The sequence below is a fragment of the Urocitellus parryii genome, chromosome 2, assembly GCF_045843805.1.
Source record: "Urocitellus parryii isolate mUroPar1 chromosome 2, mUroPar1.hap1, whole genome shotgun sequence".
In the NCBI taxonomy this organism is placed as follows: domain Eukaryota; kingdom Metazoa; phylum Chordata; class Mammalia; order Rodentia; family Sciuridae; genus Urocitellus; species Urocitellus parryii.
The window spans coordinates 186,039,745-186,057,123 of NC_135532.1; the positions used below are offsets into that span (position 1 = coordinate 186,039,745).

General features: G+C 39.4%; 1 protein-coding gene across 1 annotated transcript in view; it reads right to left on the bottom strand.

Moving 5' to 3' along the window:
• Yeats2 (YEATS domain containing 2) overlaps window positions 1-17,379 on the bottom strand; it is an 88,723-nt gene that overhangs the window by 7,284 nt on the left and 64,060 nt on the right. Inside the window, exons 20-27 of the mRNA XM_077795374.1 lie at window positions 15,460-15,636; window positions 13,128-13,311; window positions 8,981-9,109; window positions 7,951-8,049; window positions 4,150-4,252; window positions 3,085-3,158; window positions 1,387-1,466; window positions 511-712 (exon numbers count right to left, since the gene is read on the bottom strand). Of these exons, the coding sequence (XP_077651500.1) occupies window positions 511-712; window positions 1,387-1,466; window positions 3,085-3,158; window positions 4,150-4,252; window positions 7,951-8,049; window positions 8,981-9,109; window positions 13,128-13,311; window positions 15,460-15,636 (1,048 nt within the window). The remainder of the gene's footprint in view (window positions 1-510; window positions 713-1,386; window positions 1,467-3,084; window positions 3,159-4,149; window positions 4,253-7,950; window positions 8,050-8,980; window positions 9,110-13,127; window positions 13,312-15,459; window positions 15,637-17,379) is intronic.

Below are 17,379 nucleotides of genomic sequence, written 5' to 3' on the forward strand. Positions count from 1 at the left end.
CAGTCCCTACTTGAAAGTAAGACTCAAAATGCTCCTCCTCACCAGTTACCTTTTATGCCGCCCCCACCATATTATAGCAGTTGTTTCTTTATTCTGTCATCTACATTATTATTCACATCCTATTGGGTGGTGTAATTCCTAGGTAGGTGTGGAGATAAAGTAACAGATAAGCCACAGGCCCCAAGGAAACAGGAAGACTTGTCAATGGGGGTTGAGGGTGGGGTCCTACAGTTCCAAAGGAAGTAGAAATCATTTCTATTTGGAGGGAGGAGGTGGATTAGGAATCTTCAAAGAAGAGATGATACTGAGGTGGGGACTCCCCAACAGAGCATGCCTACCAGATGGCACAGCTGAACACTCTTGGCTAGCAGGCAACATTTGTCCAGGGGGCATGACAGGGGGCAGGCAAAGGCTGCTGCCATCCCTTAGATGAAGGATGAAGCACTGAAGTTGGCCAGGGCCGAGGGTGGCAGAGCCCTGAGGCTGGCAGAACACTTGGGAGAGGCTCACCTGGTTCGCTATCAATCTGGGTCAGCACATCCTCAATGGAGTCCCCATCATTTCTCAGGCTCTCGGGATCAGGAGGGGTGTAGCCATGGCAGCGGCACCAGTGAGCAATGTGCTTGGTTTTAAGGGGAGTGAGGTGGTGAAATCTTGGATTCTTCTCCAGTATCTCCTGTAAGACTTTTCGCATTGTCATTGCTCTTTGCCACTTAAAAAAAAAAAAAAAAAAAAAGTGAAACATAATTAAATCCTTCAACTTAGTAGTTGTGTATTGAAATAAGTCATGCAATTAAAAATCACTGTACTAACTTCTAATATTAGAATCATTTTTGTCTAAGGAAAAAAATGGACTCTATAACTTTCCAGTCTGGGGGGCAAAAAAGGGAAAAGAACCTCCATTGGTTCCCTAATGCTTATAAAATAAAACAGAAACTCCAAGGATTGGCATGTAAAGCTTTTCACCCATCTCAACCTGAGAGTCCCCACGTCCCATCCCCAAACCAACCGCACTGACCTTCCTCCACCACTTCCTAAACAGGTCTCTGTTTACTTATAGCCCCACTGTCTCTGTCACAGGAGCTGCCACATTTTAAGTACTCAAAAAATATTTGAATTCATTTTTATACTCTGATATTCATAAAAAACTTTTGAGAAATGTGAGAGATGTTTCCATACCAAGGCAGGAAAAGAAAGCAGGCCTTTCAAAGGCAAGCTATATGTCTTTGAGGAATAAGATTTTTAACTGAGGAAAACATTTTAACATCAAATATTTTAGCAAAATATGCTGCAAATTTTACCACTGTTCCGTGACAGTCAGAAGGCATGGTGTTTTGCACAACTGGCCTTCAATGGCTGCATATGAAGAGGCAGACAACAGCTTACCTCAGCGGCTCTTCTTTTCCCAATGTTCCAGCCATAATATTGCTCCACAGACTTGGCAGAGAAGCAGCTGGCATCTTCACCTAGAACGTACACACCCCACAACTGAATAAAGCTGTTGTGATTCAGACCAACCCTCATTTGCTGGAGGCATGTCCCAGAGTTTCTTCAGGTCTTTTTAAGGGACATACATTCCTAATTGGGCAAAGCTGAAGTGTAGCACAAAACAGAAGGGTCCTCCTGATGAGAGAAGGCCTCCTTGTACTCAAAGTAACTCCCGCCCTGGGAAACTGACTTCTTGATACAGACAAGTAATCTACCACCATGTAGCTATTAAAATAAGTGCTAATCACACTCCCCTAGGAGCTCTGGCCTTGCTATCAACTCTGGCAACAAACCATAGCTCTTCACAGTTTCAGTTTTGTTTTTATTTTTTGAGAGGGAGCCTTGCTAGATTGCTCTGCCTGGTCTCAAACTCGGGGTCGCCTGCCCAGGCTCCTGAATAGTTAGGATTCCAGGTATGCACCACTGGGCCTCTTACCCATAAAATGGGAAAGCTGAGAAAGCTGATTTTTTAACTGCCTAATATTATTTATCTGTAACTATTTTTTTTTTTAAAAGAGATTTTGAATTTTCTTCTGCTGGACTGAGAAACTGTCACTGAAAATTTATTTATTTAAAAAAAGATTTTTTTAGTTACAGGTGGACACAATGTTTTTGTTTCACATTATGTGGTGCTGAAGTTCAAACCCAGTGCCTCACGTATGCTAGGCGAGCACTTTACCTGAGCCACAACCCCAGCCCTGAAAATTTATTTTGAGCTACCTCAGAATAAACCCTCAAATGTCCCCAAACTTTAACTAGGGCAGGGGAGTGTAATTTCTTTGTCTATTCAGTTGGAGGAAAAAAATTGTAAGGTGGTCTGAACCAGCCTATCATTTTAAATCATACAAAATTAAGTGGCTGGAGGACACTCGGCTGCGTGCCTGCCCCCAGAGATGCTCAGGACGATCTCACCCCAGCAAACATCTACATAGCCATCAGAGATCTAGCCCTCAACCAGGACTGTAGATTCTGTCAGAATAACGGGGGCTAAGATGGAAATTATTCAATCTGAACCACAGGAAAGACTTCATTTTGGAGGTCTTGAAAATTGTGTGTGTTTCTACCAGGTGAGTGAATTGAGTTTAGAGGAAGGATGAATAGTCTTAAAGTCACACAGAACTGGTCTGCATGCTGCCTCAACACCCAGAGCCAAGTGCTTGAGCAAGTTACCTAATGTCTTCACCCCAGCTTCCTCATTTGTGAAGGGAATATGCCACCACCTGTCACATAGGAGATGGTGGTTAAGACAGTAAATGTCATGAGCGCCTTGGGGTCTGGCACGCTGTAGGCAAATGTTATTTTTTTCCCCTTTCTAATAAATAGTAAAAAGCTAATGCACAGTTAAATATTTTATAATTTACATTAAAAATGTAATAAATTTATTCTACAATGAAAATGGTTAAAGACTAGCTGGATGACTAGGACACTGTGAATTCTCAGATCCTGCAAAGCAGCCATTTCTAGCTAAAGCCTCTTAAGATAATAATTGCCATACAGTATTAACTTACAATACCAAGTGACTTAAGTGGACTCAATATCCCAAGCAGTTCACAACTTTAAAAAAATGCATTCATATACTCAGTACAAATGTCTTACTTTTTGCAGTAATTAATGGAATCTTCTTTACTACCGCTGTTAACAGTTGCTGGATAGTCTCCAAATGGTCTATCCTGAGAAGGATAAAAGAAAATAACTGGATAAATACACATAGCAGTTTCTAACCACACACACATATAATTATATACACAATTTCTCTTTTACATACACAATTTCTCTTTTTAAAATTAAAACCATGATGTGGGTATATTTTTCTTTCTATAGATAGCCTTCTTCATAAAGGAAGAGTGTTCTATGCTTAGAAAGAAACTATCAAGAATAAACAGATTTTAGTTATACAAATGTACATATTTTAAAAATAAATAGTAACATAATCTTTTTGCAAGGTGATCAGAAAAATTCTACCATACAAATGCAGGTCACAGGGTTACAAGGTGATGCCGCCATCTGTCATGTTAAAGTGGCTAAGCATGGATTGTCCTAGAAATTTGAGATACTCCAAAGTAGGTGGTCAGAGTTAGGTTCCTGATGTCGAAATCAGAAAACCTCAGAACCTGGGTACAATGGCTCACGTCTGTAATCTCAGCTACTCTGGAGGCTGAAGCAAGAGGATCACAAGTTTGAGGCCAGCCTCAGAAATTTTAAAATTTACAAAGCTTAAAAATAAAATGAAAAAGGCTGGGGATATAGCTCAATGGTAGAGTGCCCCTGGCTTCTATCCCCAGTACCAAAACAAAACAAAAAAACAAGAAAGCCTCAAGCAGCACTTTTAGACCGAAGTGTGCACAGCTCATCAAGAAGCAGCTCTGTAAGAACAGGGTGGAGCCAGTACAAAATTTGAACACACTGGAGTGATATTAGCCTGAGAAACTTTGTCCATTTATCAGATAAGCACCTCTGGCAAGCTTGATGAAGGCAGTTCTGTAACCCTACCTGAGGCTTGCAGACTGTAAATCAAGTGTATCACTGTATAAACGAAGGATCTTCAGCTGTGCAGGGGCTTAGCCCTGCGCACAAATACTCAACTGTCACAGGCATGATTTTAAAAAAGCATCATAAAAATACCCATTGCAGAACTCCTTTAGAAAATATTAGAATATTTACTTAATGACATAGTTTCCCAGTTCAGAACTTTCTTCCGTTTTCACTGCTGTCTGACCCTCCTGAGAGAGGCAGCTTGGCCCGGGAGTCTCTGGTTCAGTCTTCACTACAAGAACAACAAAGAAAGAGCTGTCGGGTCAGGCAGTGCAGGGACACGTGCAGGCAGACAAAGCTCTTCCACTGGAGCTCAGTGAGGAAACTGCCCCTCCAGCTGCTGTGGGGACGCAGCCAGAAGACTGAGATGGCTTCTGTCACCGCAGGGCCAGCACACAAGGGAAGAACTGTTAGCTTGGGTCTTGGGGGAGCAGCTCCAGGCTCATGACAAGGTGAGGGCAATAAAATGGCTTTTTAGATATTTCTTAAAGGGCCACAAACACTGTTAGGTAAGATCTCTCTCTCATAGTCACTCATACACACCCACAACAATGAACAATGCCACATGAAAATATAGCTAGCTGGCCTATTATTATTACTTTTTCAATATCATCTCTTCATTAACTTTTGGCATTTTCCTAGAGTTCTGAGATACAAGGCAGAAAGCAAAAATCAGATCAATTGTGCTTAGAAACTTCCAAGCTAATCATATTAGGCTTTCAATATTACAGGTTGAGCACACTTAATTCAAAATCCAAAATTTTTTGAGTACCAATATGATGCCAAAGTGGAAAATCCCATCCCACAAAACTGTTTCATGTATCAAATTATTAAAAATACTGTATAAGCTGGGTGTGGTAGTGCACCCCTGTAATCTCAGTGACTTGGGGGGCTGAGACAGGAGGATTACAAGTTTAAAGCCAGTCTCAACAACTTAGCAGCCCTAAACAACTTAGTGAGACCCTGTCTCACAAAATAAATTATTTAATAAAAGGTTGGGGATGTGGCTCAGTGGGCAAGCACTCCTGGGTTCAATCCTCAGTATCAAAACCAAACCAAACCAAACCAAAAAACTGTATAAAATTATCTTCAGGCTATATGAATAAGGTATACATGAAACATAAATCAACTTCTTATTTAGACTTAGTCCAAAGGTAGTTCTCATTTCATTATGTAAATACTGTATTCCAAAATCTGAAATCTGAAACACTTCTGGTCTCAAGCATTTTGGATAAGGGATACCCAGATTGCACTAAATCTACTGATAGAAGACAGCAATGGCTCAGGAGAATATGCCTTCCTTTCTTTCTACTGTCTAATTTGATTTGAAAAATCATGATTATATAGCTACTGCTTCTGTCCCAGCTGCCCTGCCTCCATTCTCTTTCCTTGACAACCCACTCTGAACATCAACATTAGGTAACTTTCCAAAAAAGACTTCAGTGTCATCAGCCCACTCAATATTCTTCAGTAATTCCCTTTAACAACAGGGATCTACAACTGAGATATACATCTTTTTTCTTCTTCACTGATGCATAGCAAGCATTCAATAAACAAACCCTGAGTTCAAAAAATTTTAGTATACATACGTATACATACACCTGGGTACCCACCATTCAAATCAACATGTATCCTTCCTGCCTCTGGAAGCCTACCTTATGCTTCTGGCAGTTCATCTCAGACAAAGATGTCTACCTTTTTGCCCATTTAAAAATCTGTAGTTCTGGAATCATATTGTGCATGCTTTTTTTTGTGTGTCAACACCATTTTAGCTATTATGAGTAGCAATGCATGCCTTTTGGTTGACATATGCATTCATTTCCTAGAAGTGGATTTGCTGGAACTGGAACATAGGATAGGTATTTAACTTTATTAGAAACTGCCAAACTGGTTTTTAAAGCAATTGTTTCAATTTAGAAACCACCAGCAGTGTATCCAAGTTCCAGCTGCTTTACATCCTTGCCAACACTTGATATTGTGAATCCTTTTATTTTAGAGATTCTGGTCTATTACTATGCTTTTATTTACTTTTCCTTGATGACTACTGAGGGTGAATACTTTTTCCTTATGAGCTATTTGGATGTCCTCTTCTGTGAAGCAACTGTCCATATTTTTTTTGCTCATTAAAAAATATTAAGTTTCACCAGGCGTGGTGCACATGCCTATAATGATGATAGGCATGGTTCTACTTACAAAAACAGGAAGTAGATCTCAGTCAGCCAACCCTGTGTTAGGTGAGTACTTAGTAAATTACAAATACATCTCTTTCTGAGATTCTCATGACATCCTGGCATGTTTGAAAGCAGCCCAGAATGGTGGTAGACACATATTATTTCAAATTCTAACTTCACTGCTTTCTAGATTCAGGAAATATATACTTAATAGCTCCAAACTTGCTTCCTCATCTGCAAAATAGGCATAGAGTGGGCAACAGCTATGCTGAAGTATTGGAATAAGAGCCTGCGATGGCCATAAAGCAGCTAGAATGGTGCTTGGCACACTGCAGGCTCTGAACACAAGTAGCTGTCATTACTGGACACATTATACATGGCAAGTGTGTTGCTGAAATTCATATTATTGCTTTTTATTGTTGTTGTGACATTGGGGACTGAACCCAGGGATGCTTTTACACTGAGCTACATCCCCAGTCCTTTTTATTTTTTATTCTCAAGTCTCCATCCTTCTTGTCACTATACTGAGCAGCTGGGATTACTGGTGAACACACAGTGCCTGGCTACTTCCTTATTCTTGTCGTCAGGAAAGTACTCCTGCAAGATCACCAGTCTTGTCCCTCCTTTACGATAACTGGCTCCTCAAATGAATCTCTTATTGGTCTACTTCCCCCCTCCAAAATCCTCTGAGTCCCTGTCTCCACTGTTTCCTTAATCTGCACCCCCACTGACCTCTCCACAGGTAAAACGCTCTGAAGCATATGGAAAATAACATCCCCCAATAAAAGGGAAATGATGGCTCCCAGGGAGAAAAGGAGGACAGTGTGATGCAGGAGGGGAGGAGGGGAAGGCAAACAATTAGCCCCAATCTTCCATCCTTTCCCAGTAACATGGAGTCCTGAAGGAAAAAGCAAACAAATGGGCTCTGGATTTTTATCCTGGTAACAATGAGTTTTAAGCTTTTACAACTGTTTCCCTGAATTGAGTTCCAGCTTTTATAGCTGTTTTCCTGAGTTAGATTTTTAACCTGCACAACTAGTTTCCTGACTGCCAGCCAGCACATCCCAAGTCTCCAATGATTAATTCACCCCCATTGTAACCTATAAAACACAGACCCTTCTGTAACCAGTTGCCATTTTCTACCCTGAAAATGTGCCACGTGCCATTCCACCACTGCTTAATAAAAACAGCTTGTTGATCTGTTTGAGGTCTACTCCTGTTTTCAGTTATGTTGCTTACAAGCTCTATTCTCCTTTTTTTTAATTATTATTATTTATTTTTTAGTTTTCGGCGGACACAACATCTTTGTTTGTATGTGGTGCTGAAGATCGAACCCGGGCCGCACGCATGTCAGGCGAGCGCACTACCGCTTGAGCCACATCCCCAGCCCCTACAAGCTCTAATCTTTAAAGTCCAATTTATAATCCATGCCCCACACAAAGTCTTGTCCCCTCCACATCCCAACAACCCTGATTAGACATACTAGACTGCAATATTTCAGCAATCATTTTCCAGACCACTTATCTTTAATTTGTCAATCACTGCTTGCTGTTAACTACAGCTCTCTTCAACCTGATTATAAAGTCTTAGAGGGCAGAAATGATGCTTTACAGATCTATATTCACTCAATGTCAAGTCTACTAGATAAGTAGTCATTAACTATTTGCCAAGTGACAGATGCTGAAAATTCAAAGAACCCAGACTGAAGTAATGTCATGCATAAAATTTCAGGACAAAAACACCATGAGATCCTACATACCTTTTGCAACAGCTGCTGGAACAGAGCTGGGGACAGCTGGAGTTGGGGCAGCTATAGGCAGAATGGTAGGTGATTTGCTGGTAGAAAATGATTGAACCACTAAAAGGCAAAAGGAGGGGGATATAACAGAGATGGAAATTATTTTTAATAAGGATGATCTAACTCCCATGTGGCAGCCCCATATTAGACTAATAGCACAGTCTCAGGACAATAGGAATGGTAAGGTCCTCATTCAGTGATCCAACAAGTTGGGCTGTTTATTATTAGTACCAGGGTAAATTAACTAAATCCTCAACTGGAAATTGTGGCTTGTCAGGAAACTAAAACCCAAAAAGCCAATTAGCCTAAATTCCCACAAATACTTTGTTAGGAGCCACAGCAAAAATATTGATATAGGCACCTTTGGATTTAATGACTGCCAGCCAGCAATTCACATTCATATGGTAATTGGACTCATGCTGTTTAGCTGGGCCCATTTCAGGACTCAGGTTACTCATGTCACTCTTGTAATGGGAGAGTTCCCATTGGCTGGAATAGGATGGTAGGAGGGTGTTCCGGGGGAAGTGGAAGTCCCCCCCCCCTCAGGTAGAAGACACACGTGGCGGACCCACCTGTTAGGGGACCCACACGGCCTCTCTCTAAATAAAACTTTGTCTCAGTTTGACTGACTTGTGTTTTTGTGCCCAACCGGGTTGCAAGATTGCAAGCCCGCGTGCACTGACAGCTCAGCAGGGAATCGCTCAGCAGGGGTGCCGCAGGCAGTGCTCGGCAGCAGGAGCGGGACTCAGCCGGCCCGGGGCCGGCAGTTTGCGGCAATACTTAACAACATTCTCCCTTGACTCAACTTTAGAAATGGGCAGCTATTTAGAAGCCGGTGGATTGTTTGGGTTTTACTTTCAGCCCCAGAGTTAGTACCCGTAGGCCAGGATGTGTCACAGTTAATGGGAAGGGTATACAGGGCAAGCCATCACCAAATAGTAGAACCTTCCCCAAGGTGGACCTGTGTGACAAAACCAGGGTGAGGTCATACCTTTATTCACAGGCATCAGTATGGTCTGCACACCTCCAGAGGTGTTTACACTGAGTGGTTTGAGCTGGCTGGGAATCGTGAGGACAGCCTGCTGGGGATTGGACTGACTGGAGTGAATCTTTAACAATCCTAAAATAAGTTGGAAAATAAGGCCAAGCTCAAGATTAGATGTTTCCTTTAAGCCTCGTGCCCTTTCTGCCACTCATGTTTTCTCCCAAGAGAAGTTTCCAGGACATTCACCTTTCAGGAAATAAAGGGCTGGTGGGGCTGGGTATGTGGCTCAAGTGGTAGCGCGCTTGCCTGGCATGCGTGCGACCCGAGTTCGATCCTCAGCACCACATACAAACAAAGATGTTGTGTCTGCCGAAAACTAAAAAATAAATATTAAAATTCTCCATCTCTCACTCTCTCTTTAAAAAAAAAAAAAAGAAATAAAGGGCTGGAAGCAAGCAGCAAAGGAAGCTGCAGAATTCACAATCTATCACTGATGTGATAATAATGATTTATTTTTAAAGTGTCCTTGCCCAATCACAGAGTAATACAGAAAATTTTGCAAATAAATGCAGGACTAATAGAAAGGATAAAAGGCCACCCAAAGTCCTACTGCAAAGATGACTGGAATCAACATTTTAAGACATTTCCTTTCCATGTCTGTTTTCTATGACCATTTATTTGCTTTGTATATAGCAATGATGCGTGCACAATGAACACAAATTTTGTATTTTGATGTAGAAAATTGTCATTCTCCTATTTAAAAACTTATTCTGGGGCTGGGGTTGTGCTCAGAGGGAGTCTGCATGAGGCACTGGGTTCGATCCTCAGTACCAGGGAGTAAAATAAAGACACTGTATCCACCTGTAACTAAAAAATAAATATTAAAAAAAAAAAAACAACACCCTTATTCTGGCTAAAGAACATCTCCAAATTAGCTTCAAATTATTTGGGGTCCATTTTAATCAGGTCCCTCTGTATCTGCATCTTCTTCCATGGTCCCTTCATACCTTTTTTGGGGGGGAGTGGGGCGGGTAATCATGGGGTGCTTAACCATTGAGTCATACCCCCAATCCTTTTTATTTTTTAAATTTTTTTAAAGTTGTAGATGGACACAACACCTTTATTTTATTTATTTATATGTGGTGCTGAGGATTAAACCCAGGTCCTCACACATGCTAGGCAAGTGCTCTACCACTGAGCCACCACCCAGCCCCTTTTTATTTTTTATTTTGCATTAGGGTCTTGCTGAGTTGCTTAGGGCCTTGCTAAGTTGCTGAGGCTGGCTTTGAATTTGCAATCATTCTGCATCAGCTCCCGAATGGCTAGGATTACAGGAGTGCACCACCATGCCCAGTTATACTTTTTTTTAGCACCACCAAATTTATTCAGTAAAAGGAAAACGCAACCTTTGCACCTATACTTTAATCTGTCTGTATGTCTTGATTTCCTATCTTTATGCAGCCTCTATTTTTCAAACATCAAATGTTCTCTATCATTTTAGAAGGGTCATCCTCTTATTTATCATAAAGGTAATTTCCATAGCTGTCTTTGCATCACAAATTGCTCCAAGTGTTTCAGAAGGGGTGGGGCTGGGGGGTTGGAATAACAAAGAAGTTTTACTGGAAGAGCACAGCAGACACAAACATATGACAACATCTACTAAAAACAGCACTGGAGGCTATGGGTATGTTATGGCCTACAAGGACAGCAGCTGGTTTGAACTAAGGAAAAAAAAAAAAAAACCTTAATTTTTTTTTTTTTTTGACCAGAGATTGAACCCAGGAGCACTTAACCACTGAGCCACAACCCCACCCCTACTCCCCCTTTTTAAAATTTTGAAACAGGGTCTCTTGCTAAATTGCCATGGCTGGCTTTGAACCTATGGTCCTCCTGCCTCAGCCTTCTGAGCTGCTGGAATTAAAGGTGTGTGCCACCACACCTGACAGAAAGAAATCCTTTTAAATTCTTTCTAAAACAAGGCCTTCAATGAACAGAAAAATTTTCCTTTGAAACAGAGAAATGTTAAATCAGTTAAGTAGTAGTACTTATTGAGATACGTACTCCCTTGGGGAGTACAATTATGGTCTGGTGTTTCTGTACTTTTAAAATTCTTATTTTTATCAAATTATTATGTGGTACACAGTTTAAAAGTTAAAAAAAAAAAAAAAGACACAAAGCCTTAAAACTAAAACCTGTCACCCATTGTTCCACCCCCTAATTCTCATCTAGTTCCAATAGCATCCATTTTTTTTTTTTTTTTGTACAGGGGATTGAACTCAAGAGGCACTGAGCCACATCTCCAGCCCTATTTTGTATTTATTTACAGCCAGGGTCTCACTGAGTTGTTTAGCGCCTCACTTTTGCTGGCTCTGAACTCTCAATCCTCCTGCTTCAGCCTCTCAAGCAGCTGGGGAGCATCCACTTTTTAACACTTTTGTTCTTTCTTTTAATATGTACCTCAGCAATTTTAAGAGAATGTGTATGGTACAGGCTTTGATTCACTGATTTTTCATGTGACCACCTGACTAATGAAGTTGGCCTTGAGGCACTTTCACTCACTCCTCCCCACACTCCAATACTACTCTTTGATTATCCAGATGAGTATACTCTGATATCATAATTCCATTTATTTTCTGATGTTAACAATTTCCTCCCTTATCATTTGAAAATTTAGTTTTCTTCTAACCTTTTCCCAAGTCTTTCCATCTCCTTCCAGAGCGCCTTAAGCTACTCCTTAATAGAATTCTGCATATGTCAAACCCCCTCCACAGTCTACAGTTCCACTTCTCAGAAGAGAAGCCCTTCCAGGAGCTCTGATCTGCTCCACTTTGGCCTGGTGCTTCCTAGAGCTGCCACACAGCTCTCAGTCATGTACTATCTCTGCACTATTACGCTTTACCTTTCTTAAACTGGATCTTCTATTTTCTCTCCTCTTTTTTGGTTTATATGTTTTCATTCTGCATATGTTTAAGTAATGTCTTTGGACAGTGTATAGAAAATACATTAGAAACTTTGTCAGAAAATAATTCTACCTTTACTCAAAAATGATCTTGCTGCCTAAAGAATTCTAGAATGAAAGTTATTTTCCCTAGAATTTTGAAAAGCAGTAAGTTAGATTCCAGAACTGCTATGGAACTTAATGAAAATATAATGCAATTCCTGAAATTTTTATTTCTTTTTCTTTCAAGAAGGACACAATGGTGTATGCCTATAATCCCAGCAACTCGGGAGGCTGAGGCAAGAGGATCACAAATTCAAAGATAGCCACAGCAACTTAGTGAGGCCCTGTCTCAAAATAAAAAAGGTTTGGGAATGTGGTTCAATGGTTAAGTACTTCTAGGTTTAATCCTTGGAGTGCTCGCGCACACACACAAATTTTGCCCTACATAAAGAATTAAAAGAAACATTTTTATGGGGCCATTTAGTGCCGGCACAAAGGTATCATACATTTTCCCAAATCTCAAGCATATCTATCCAATATAATAACTAACGTCAAAAATTATGAGTTAGTGAAACTTATATATATATATATATATTTTGTTCATAAGAGGAAATAAAAGTATGCTATTTTATAATGAATTCCAGTCAAAATTGATAATTTATAAAAAAGAAATGGGATCTTTAAGGAGAGCAAACTGTTAGTTCGCCATAAATTACATTATGAAGACAGCTAAAATACCCAACAAAATTACAGGTGGCTACAATTTTATTAAATCATTTAAAAATGATTATTCATCGAGGTGTGGTGGCACACACCTGTAATCCCAGCTACTTAAGGTGAGGCAGGAGGATGGCAAGTTTGAGGCCAACCTTAGCAACTGAGTGAAACTCTATCTCAAAATAAAAAGTAAAAAGGCCTGGGGATGTGCCTCAGTGGTAGAGCATCCCTGGGTGCAAACCCCATAACACCAAAAAAAAAAAAAAGTTTAATCTGTAAACTGAATAATTATTTTTAAATGATAAATTTTAAGTCTTGGACTTGGAAATTTATATATACATTTTAATATAAGAATAATTTATCTAAAAAGCAGGTATCTGTAAAATATTTCTGCATTATATTTTAGTAACTTATTAAACAAAATATTAAGACTTTCCAAAAATATTCTAGCCCCAGGTGAAAAACTGAGAGAAATAACATCATGATACAACTGACCTGATACTGTGGCTTTCCCTGAGATGGGGTTTGGTGTGGACACCAGGGAGGTGGCACTGACGACAGTGGGAGCTGCAGCCTTGCAGGTTCCCACGGCGGCCTGGCTCACACACACTTGCGGCTGCCCAGTAGTTTTCATTACAGAACCAAGGGTAGAGGATGAGCCAGGGACTGCTCCTTCAGACTGCTTACCCACAGGGCCAGAAATGAAGAAATTAAGAAGAAAGCAGTGTGACTTACTTGGAGCAGTGACTGCCAGACAGCACACTCAGCAAATACGAACTATTAGTTGTTATTATTTATTAAATGTCATGCCATTAAAAAAAAAAGTATGGCTTCTCTAATCAGTGATTTCTATGCTTTTAGATTTCATAGACCAGAAAAATGAGAGTGTATCATAGTGTTACATTAAAAAATAACTCACCATCTATTATTTCAACACCAGAAAAACAGAAAGAAATATTCTCAGAATGTAAAAATGAAATAAAATGGGCTTTATTAACAACTTAACTAGAGTTTTAAAATCTGTCACTTCATTCAAGAGACATCTACTACATGGCAGGCACAGTATCAAATGTTAGAACTCAGAGCTAAAAGCCCCCAAGGAAGAGTGGTCACCAGAATGATGAGTGCCACTGCAGGCATAGGTGCATGGCACACAACTGAGAGGGAAATCACTGCTTTTGACTAGGGATGCAAAAGGGAGGGTACTGGAGAATGCTTCAGGTAAGATACAGAGTACTTTAAAGGACCCTTCAATATTCAAGTCAAAGATGAGAGAGGAAGGAACATTCTTGGCAGAAGAAAGCAGGTGGAAAGTCAGAAAGTGTATGCTAAGGAGCTTGCAAAGCAGAGAAGCACAGAAGAAGCAGAAGCTGTGGAGTGTGAAGTCAGATGGTAAAAGTGCTTTGGAGTCCCAAGACAATTCATAGGAGAAATGTCTTTTCAACAAATGTTGCTGGGCCACGTGGATATTTACATATGAAAGAATGCAATTTGGTTTCCAACTCACACAATACATGACACCTCAAAATTAATCAGAATTAAATATAAAATAGAAGAAAAGCAAGCTTAAATTTTGTGACTTTGGATTAGGCAATAGTTTATTACGACGTGACACCAAAAGAACAAGAAAAGAAAAATAGATCAATCAGATTTCATCAAAACCAAAAACTTTTGTGGTTCAAAGGATACCATTAAGAAAAAAAGCTCAGGGTGGGAGACATTTTTTGCAAACATGTAAGAGAGTTGAATCTAGACTACATGAAATATTCAACAATTTAATAACATAAAGATAAGCCAACTAAGAAATGGACAAACGATCTGATATTTCTCCAAAGCTAAATAAATGGCCCATAAGTTCATAAAAATATACTCTATATTACTATCTATCAAAGGATTTCAAATCAAAACCACAATGAGATACAACTTCACATCCATGAAGATGGTGATGATTTTTTTTAAAAGGATAACAAGTATCAATCAGGATGTAGATATTGGAACTCTCATACATTGCTAGAATGACTATAAAATGGTCAGCTCTTGGGAAACAGTCTGCCAGGTCTTCAAAATGTTAAACACTACTTTTCATATGAGCCAGCAATTCCATTCCTAGACATACTAACTAGAGAAATATTTGTTTATGCAAAAGCTGGTATATAAATGTTCACAGTAGCGTTATTCATAATTGTTAAAAAGCGGAAAACAACCCAGATGTCTGTCAACTGATGAATGGACAAAAATGTGGTATGTCCATAAAACTGAGCATTATTTAGCTACAGAATGGAATGGAATATTAACACATGCTATAACATGATGAACCCTGAAAATGCTATGCTAAGCAAAAGAAGCCAGACACAGAAGGTCACATGTTGTATGGCTACATTTATATGAAATGTCCAAAATAGGACTATCCACAAAGAAAGAAGGGTTAGTGATTATGTAGGGATAGGGTAAGGCCAGGGGAGTAACTGCTAATGGGTATTTGGTTTCTTTGGGGAACAATAAGAATGTTCTGGAATTAGATGATGATAAGTACAACCCAGTGAATATAATAAGAATCAATGAATTGCACACTATAAAAATGGGAAATTTTATAGTATGTGAATTATATCAATTTTTTTAAGAAAGAAAAACATTATGACTGAAATTGATTTCCATGCATCTGTGAGTTTGTTGGGATGAATCCAACTACTATGTATAACTATAAAGCTCTAATTAAAAAAAAAATTCCAATTTAAAAAAGGCACAATGCTGTGCCTCTTGGGAATCTATCTTCCTTATATTCCTCCTTTTTCATGTTTCATGATTTTCTACTGCAATGCTAACTCACCTGTTGTGCAGGACCATTGGCTGAGAGGGTCACAGCAGGGGAAGTAGCAGTTGTGATAACTCCTCCTGCTACCCTCAGCATTGTGGTTCCAGGCTTTGAGAGTTGTGAAGTGGCTGGCACAGACTTCAAGGTGCTATCAGATATTTTCATTAGAGATGCCTGTCCCCCAGCTGCTGCCTGCAGAAACAAAAGGAACAGAGTAATAAGGTAACACTAAGAGACACAATTTATTGTTTATTTACATGTGAGAGCACATCCAAGGAAGTCTTGCTAATTGAGATTAGATGAAGTTTTTAATGAACCTAAGAAGTCTAAATTTAATGACCTTTGACTTATAAATGCACTAATACAGAACAAGTAAATGGATTAGTTTACAAATTACCATGAAACTCAAACTCAGGGCCAGACTCAAATAGGTAAGTTCAGGGGCTCTAGGCTCTATACTGGCTTAGCATTTTAGTACTGGAGAACCACTCAGCAAATATTGTCTCAGTGGTCTAAGTCAAGGCTCAGTAAACTTTTTTTTTTTTTGTAAAGGGAATAAACAAACATTTCTGGCTTTGTAGACTACAGAAATTTCTGCTGCAATTCCTCAATTCTACAATGACAACATGGCACAAGTGTGGCTGTGTTTCAATAAAATGTTATTTACAAAAACAGAAAGTCTTGGGTGTAGTTTGCGGGCCTCTATCTATTACTTAGTGCCCCAAATTTATGCCACTAACAAGCAGATACCATTTTTTTCAGTTTCTGAGAGCTTACTGCCTGCCGGAATGTTAGAAAAAACTTACATGTCATTCATAAATTGTTATTCTCATTAAATAGATAGGGCTGATTTTAGTTCTGTCATTCATAAATTGTTATTCTCATTAAATAGATAGGGCTGATTTTAGTTCTGCCTTAGAGGAGATTAAGCTCAGTGACTTTATCAGGGTCATACAGCTAGCTAGTAATTGAAAAAGACCTGATTAGAATCCAGAAGTACCAGCCATAGCATAATTTGCAATGGAGTCTTACACAAATTAAAACCACAATAACATATTACTTCACGGTCACAAAAATGCTAAAATTAAAAACGACAATTCTGCGGTTGTGGCTCAGTGGTAGAGCACTTGCCTAGAATGTGTGAGGCACTGGGTTCGATTCTCAGCACATATATAAGTAGATAAATGAAATAAATGCCTACCAACTAAAAAAAATATTAAAAAATAGTATCTTAAAAAAAAAAGAAAAAAGACAATTCTCTGTGTTGGTGAGGATATGGAGCAACTCTGATGTTATTTATGGGAGAATCAAATGGTACAACCACTCATAAACATACATTAGGCTATCTGAGTTGTTCTTCTGCACAAAAAGACCTGTGTAAGAATGTTTATAGTAGTTTAATTCATAAGACAAAAACTGGAAATAATCCATGTCTGTCAAGAGTTATGCAACAAAATATATTCAAAAATTTAAAAATATAAACTACTGATACAGGGCTGGGGATGTGGCTCAAGCAGTAGCGCGCTTGCCTGGCATGCGTGCGGCCCGGGTTCGATCCTCAGCACCACATACCAACAAAGATGTTGTGTCCGCCGAGAACTAAAAAATAAATATTAAAAAAAATTCTCTCTCTCTCTCTCTCTCTCTCCTCTCACTCTCTCTTTAAAAAATAAAAATAAAAAAAATAAAAAAATAAACTACTGATACACACATCCATCTCCTGCCCTTAGACATCAGAGCTTCTGGTTCCTGATCCTTCAAACTCAGGGACGTATACCATCATGTGCATGCCCCAACTCCAAAGAGCTCTCAGGCCTCTAGCCTCAGAATGAATTATACCACTAGCTTTCCTGGTTCTCCAGATTGCAGACCTGACATATCTGGGACTTGGTCTCCATAATCATGAGCCAATTTTTAGAATAAATCTCCATTTAT